The 6,699-nt window shown below is 37.2% G+C and overlaps 1 protein-coding gene across 1 annotated transcript; it reads left to right on the top strand.

Annotated features, from left to right (window-relative positions):
- The first annotated feature begins 1,120 nt into the window (after positions 1–1,120).
- Positions 1,121–4,907, top strand: LOC149707890 (uncharacterized). The gene is made up of 2 exons (XM_089864162.1): positions 1,121–1,328; positions 3,506–4,907. Exons 1-2 carry the CDS (start codon positions 1,311–1,313, stop codon positions 4,145–4,147), a joined length of 660 nt encoding a protein of 219 aa, XP_089720288.1. The 5' UTR covers positions 1,121–1,310; the 3' UTR covers positions 4,148–4,907.
- The last annotated feature ends 1,792 nt before the right edge of the window (positions 4,908–6,699 follow it).

Consider the following 6,699-nt stretch of genomic DNA (forward strand, 5'->3'; position numbering starts at 1 on the left):
TTCTTAGCAACCTGCACACTTCATTTTAAAAATTTTTGGACAGTGTCCAGTGAGTGTCCTCAAAGAGAATAGAGGGGAGGAGTGGAAAGTGGAGGCAAAACTTGTGGCTCTTTCAAACCGCGCATCTTCAATGCGCAGTACCGAGGCATTTCCGTTTGAGACTTTAAATGGTATTAGGGCTGGAAGTATCGAAGATTTTCGGTATCGATACCGGTATCGAGTACTGAATATTGTACTCGATACCGGGTATCGGTATCGGAGAAAAAAATACTCGATACTCAAAGTATCGAGTACTTTTTTTTAAAGCGCCACCTATGATAGATTTTGCGTATTTAATTATAATAAGCTTTGTAATTAGTTTTTATTTCTTGGAAAAGCATTGCTACAATATTTTAACATTTAATTTAAATTTATTTAATCTAATTTTTAAGATGTGATTTAAGTATAGTTAGCGCTATTCACATAAATTTTCTGAAAGCTAGAATCCTTTTAAGTATAATAAAACACGTCGAAACGCGTCTAAGTTAAAGTTCAGGTCATTTGTATCAATAGGACGAAGGAACTCCTCCTACAGAACTTAATATTAATTTTCGGTTACTCCGAATTTTCTTCAAAAGTCGCGCTTATATGTAAAATTGTAAATCCAATTCTTTGATCGGGATTCTACAGCACGAGCAGGTTGCGTCGTTTTGTGCGCTATCGACTGGGCTATGGTCTACTCTAGGGATGGAGTATAGAGACTAAACTATGTCGACGAGGGAAACATTCACGTGTTAAAATATAAAGCAAATGATTGGCCGCAAGTTTGAAAAAGAAACGTTCCTTCGATTCCAGGGGGAAAAGAAGGGGGATAAAGTACTCGATGCTTCGGATTTTTCGAAAGTACTCGATACCAGTATCGGATCCCAAAAACGGTACTCGATACCGGTATCGAAAGACTGAAGTACTCGATACCAAGTTGGCATCGAGTAGTATCGAACAGCCCTAAATGGTATCGTAGGCGGCGCTACTGAGCCGGAAACTCCCTCGTACCACTAGTATAATTTAGGGACAACATTGTAATTTAGCCTTGTGGAACTGGGGAGCTTCAACTCCTCCCCTATATTCTCTTTGGTGTCCTGTGCTTATTTCCGGCCCTGTGTGCAGTGTCGGCGGTCGTCTGTCGTCTGTGTTTGGCCTTTTAGGCACTACGTTGACTTGATTCTTTAATCAAATATTTAGCAATTTGTAAACATGTGTAAGATATTATGTGTTTTTAGAAGATCTAAGGTTAATTAGGTTATTGACCATTGTCAAGATCAACTCCAAATATGGCAAGCAACAAAAATGTAATTAAAAACTTGGTTTTCATCCTTATTATTTTCAGTTTACTCAGTAGGCCTTGGTCTTTCAATAATTGTAATCGTGATTTATTGAAGTGTGCTCTTGCTGTAGACCAACAGCATCCATACTAATTTCTGTCAGAGAGAATGGCCATCTTTTAAACGTGTTGCTGATTTTTCTACCTATTCTGTTCCAGCATTTCAAACAATTAGAGGCTTTTGCGCTGGAAGAAAATAATGCTTGAAATCTGACTTAATCAACACTCTCAATTGCTCTCTAGTTACGTTTAATAGCTTAGAAATAATTTTGCAGCCATAATTTCAGTGTATTCACTACCTAGATTATGGTGTATTCTTTACCTAGTTTATAGTGTATTCGCTACCTAGAGCTAGATTATGGTGTATTCATTCACTACTTAGATTATGGTGTGTTCATTCATTACCTAGATTATAGTATATTCATTACCTAGATTATAGTATATTCATTACCTAGATTATAGTATATTCATTACCTAGATTATAGTATATTCATTACCTAGATTATAGTATATTCATTACCTAGATTATAGTATATTCATTACCTAGATTATAGTATATTCATTACCTAGATTATAGTATATTCATTACCTAGATTATAGTATATTCATTACCTAGATTATAGTATATTCATTACCTAGATTATAGTATATTCATTACCTAGATTATAGTATATTCATTACCTAGATTATAGTATATTCATTACCTAGATTATAGTATATTCACTACCAAGATTATAGTGTATTCACTACCAAAATTATAGTGTATTCACTACCAAGATTATAGTGTATTCACTACCAAGATTATAGTGTATTCACTACCAAGATTATAGTGTATTCACTACCTCCGATGCTACAGGGTTGTCTTTCAAACAGTGCTTGACTGTATCAAGAACGAATTCAGGATACCATAAGAACGTGGAATGGTAACATTGTCCCCTGGTACCATGAAGTCATACTTCTTTCGAAAACCGTTACCGCCTTCGTTCTAGGCAACGCCTTAAAATCCTTTTTTAGCGCCATCGGTGGGCTATAAATCAGTTAAAGTGGCTAGTATCACATTCAGCTTCACTGGCCTTAAGCCTTGGCGTTACATGGCGAAGTTTGGGAAATCCGTTGTACTGACTTTGTCCCAGATAAATCAGGCTCTCTAATAGAAAAATCTGGATTCTTTATAACCACTCTTTTTAAATATATCAGTTCATCATTAACGATTTTAACAATTTCTTTTCTTGACACCGACACCAAAACTCCTAGACCTAGGAGACTCCATTTTCCATATTCCAAAAAATAGGCCCCTCCCTCATGTTATGAAAAGTATGACTTCATGGCGCCAGCATTGCCTTGTTTCAACGTTCTTATGGTATCCTGAATTCGTTCTTGACTGTATTTATAAGGAGCAGGCCGGTGTATTGCGCACCCTGCTGTTTTCGTGTTTATTTTTTGAAGTATTTAAATTTGCTGGGAATTGCTGTTAGAGGCGCTCTTTGGAATCAATTTTTGCATCAATTACTGTAATTTTAAATATATTCTTGTCATTTAAAGGAACAAAGATGTAGTAGGGTTTATTGGAAATTGAGAATAATAATTAAAATAAGACATGCTTAATACACTTTAAATTCAAGATCTTAAAATACATTCTATCATAAGTTTATAAGATATGTTTCATAAGTGTGTCACTCGTTAATGTGAGCTTGTCATGAAGTGACGTAGGTGAAACGTCATAGATTCTTGTAAAGCGACGCGTAGTGAGGCCTTGTCAAAGGCTTAGTACAGACTAAAGAGGAAGATGGACTGCAAAACCGAGTGTAGTCAATTCTCACGTCGTTCTTGGACTAGCTCTCATTAAGCCTCTAACATTACGAAGTATGGGTAGTGACATACTTATGGAACATATCTTATAAACTTATGATTCTATTAACAAAGGTAAGGGATCTTTGGTAGGTGATTTTGAATGCAAACAATCGGTAAACAATAAAGTGAGAGTAAGGCAATTGAATTCTTTTATCGGGTTTGTGTAGCGTGAGCAGCTTGTGTCCGAGAGAGCGTGGGTCATAACAGAAAGTCCCATTCATAATTCAAAATTAGGATTTGCTTATTTGGCATTTTTAATTAAAGAGGGCCTGAATTTTACCACTTATTTTTCAGAAACCTTACGTCAGTCCAAGTCCAACCAGGACTAGCATTAAAGAAGCTAATGACCATCTGCAGTTGCTGTATCAGAAGGTGATTGAGTTGGAAAAAACCGTTAAAGAGCAGGCTGAAGCGTTGATGCGCAAGGACGAATACATGCAAACCAAAATAAAGGAGATTCTTCAAGCCAAAGACGCGGAGATTGATGAATTACAGAGGAAAACCCAATATCAGTGTCAAAGAATAAAAAAGCTCGAAGACATTGTCAGAGATAAAGAAGCGCAGATGGAAGTATTAGCGGAACGATGCTCTTTCATGGATGAAATGGTGGCTTACATTCCCGTTGTTGAACGATTACTATCTAGTCTTAAAAAATTACCTCCTTGTTTAAGCGCCGGCAATAATGTGTTAAAAAATAATTCCGTATTACCAAGTTACTCGAGTCGACCAAAAAATCGCTCGTTATCTTCAAAATCTCATTCCAAGCTACGCAATAGTGCCTCTGGATCAATTAGCAATGCCCAAAACTCAGTTGGCAACCAAGAAGACGGACACTCCGTCATTAGTCAAACAAGTGATCTTAGAATCGGAAGGAGTTTCAACATCAATAGAAACTTTTCCATGTCCGAAGACGAAGGCGAAAATGGACAAGTGTGATTGAAGCACTTTTCCAATGTTTACGGCTTCGTAAAGGGAAACTAATAGATGAAAAAATATATTCGATTTCGCTTCAAGTTATTTTCAACATTAGAAAAAAAAATATATAGAGACAAAATTCAGTCAGCTAATGTAAGGAAATAAAAATGGACTATTTTAAAATCGTTATCTATAGTTCGTACATATGGATGGCATTGAGGGCCCGAGACTTCTTCTTAATGCCACGCAATTTTTGCTGAAACAACTTTTGTCGTACAACGGTGTGATCATAAGCGTTACCGCAACTTCCTCTCAAATAACTTCTCCCGCAGTTTCAATCACGCCAACAACCAATTCTATGTTGTACAAATGAAATTGCGCAGAAATTGGTGCGTGGATAATGCGAGCGAATCCATGGCTTAAAAATGGACCAATGCACGGTCACCAAGTGCTTTGGTGATCTCTAGTCGCACTCGCTTGCTTTAGATGAGCTCATGCATACCCTCACTAGCTACTTGGTGACCAGTGAGTTGGTCTACTGTCTACTGCAGTTTCAAATTTTAAAACCGCTGTATTTTCTATTTATTTATTTATAACTTATATAAAGCAAAGATTTCCGAGTTTTGAAAAAATAAATCAGATAAATTAAAGGCATCAAATTCAAAGAAAATTTAAATTGATGTGCATTTCAAACGTTAGTACTTAATTCGTTACCGCTATAGAATTAAATCATTGAAATTGTTATTCGAAAGATATATTAAAGGAAGTATAAAGATCTTAATTTCTGGTGGCAAACATTTTGATTGTAGATTTTTAGCTCGTAACAAAATCACCAATAGGGACTTGGCAGTACTACGTCATGCAACGTCAGGCAACGTCAGGCTACCTTCCACTAGTGCTAAAAAACATAGCAGGAGGAGGGGCTTATGTAGCTTTCATTCTGTTAAAAAAACATACCATAATGGCGCTGGGGGCGGAGTTAAGCCCGAATTGCCAAGTCCCTATTGCTGAAAAAAAAATCTAATTCTGAGACATTTTAAGTTATTTACTTTCAGAGCTTCCAGGTTTGAGCTACACGAATCATGCAACTTTCCCTGTTTGTATGTAAGGGGTAAAAATTCGCTGTTTTCTTGATGGGCTCGAGACGTCACAGTGACGTCAAAGGTTGTTGAACGGGAAAATTACTTTTAGAAAATGGAGTCGGGCCCTGAAAACATTACGAAGCGCAAATGTCTCTTTTCAATTATTAACGAGCTCTAAAATAATTAAATTGTTGAAGAAAATTATGTCAGGGTTTGTACGAAATTTTTACATCGAAAATCCCTGACTTTTTCAGGTTATCCCTGACCATTTTAAGGTGTTTATCAGAGCCCACTTCATCACACCAGGCTCATATTTAGCATTGCTCATAGCATGGTTTGATATAACAAACAAAATCCCTGACTTTTTAGGAAATATTTTTAAATCCCTGACTTTTTAGGAAATATTTTTAAATCCCTGACTTTTTCCCCCTATTTTCCATATCCCTGACTTATCCAGGTTTTCCAGGTTCCGTACGAGCCCTGTATGTCCATTTGAATGGTTTAAGTAATTGTTGTAAAGAAAACTAATACAATTACTGTAGGAATAGCATTATTGTTATTTAATTTGGAAGTCCCGGGCCAACTTTTCGTCTGTCAAGAAATCAAGAGTCAAGCGCTACGTCATGACATCACGAAATTGTTTTTTCGGAGAGAATAGAGAGCTTTCAGATGGGATAGTAGTACGTCACACCCTCCCAAGTAATGCAGCTTCATTCCTGCTTTAAACCCACCAATACGGCAGCGTCAATTATATCACGAGACTCAGCTCCTCCTACAACTTAAAGCTCTTTATTCTCTGGTTTTGATGAGGGGCAAGCCGCTGAGCATCAGACATGACGTCAAAACCGGAAACACGGAAAAGCGTAAAGTAGGGTCTATCAAAGAGGGTTACTGAACATACCCATGGTGTAGGAGCCAATCGTTGTTCGCAGCTAGTGTTGTTCGACCTGACTTGGGTATATTTAAAAGAAAAAAACGATCCGCCCAACCGAGATTTCAGTGTGACCTTCTTGCCAAAAGCAAAACTGGTTTAATGCAAGGGCATTATACACAGATGGACTAGAATGAAGAGACGGCGAGTGGTTCTTTTAGGACAGCGCCACGCCGCGAAGAATATTGAAACTTTTTCGACTCAAAACCAGAGCCATAACATGATCTATGAGTCGAAATGTTTCGGGGGTTTCCCGCTTGGGGCGACGACAAGCGATGCCATAAGAAGAACAGGGGTTTTAGCTTATCTTTCCAGTTTCCAGTCCTTGTGCGTTTAATGGTCTTAGGTTTGACAAAGTTTCGACCATGACTTGTGAAACCAGTCTTTTATTTATTAGTAAATATTTAGTTGAACAAGCAGGCTAGATCCTTGTAAATGATAGGAAATTGCAATAAGGTGGAGCCAAAGGCAAGCTAATCACGGATTTTCAACTTATTTTAAAAGGTAAAACGTTTTTAGGAGTAACTAAAAGTAGATTATTCAAATTCTAGGTCTCCAAA

The sequence above is a fragment of the Phalangium opilio genome, unplaced genomic scaffold (genome assembly GCF_054372755.1).
Source record: "Phalangium opilio isolate 3A_F unplaced genomic scaffold, DU_Popi_V2 ptg000013l_1, whole genome shotgun sequence".
In the NCBI taxonomy this organism is placed as follows: domain Eukaryota; kingdom Metazoa; phylum Arthropoda; class Arachnida; order Opiliones; family Phalangiidae; genus Phalangium; species Phalangium opilio.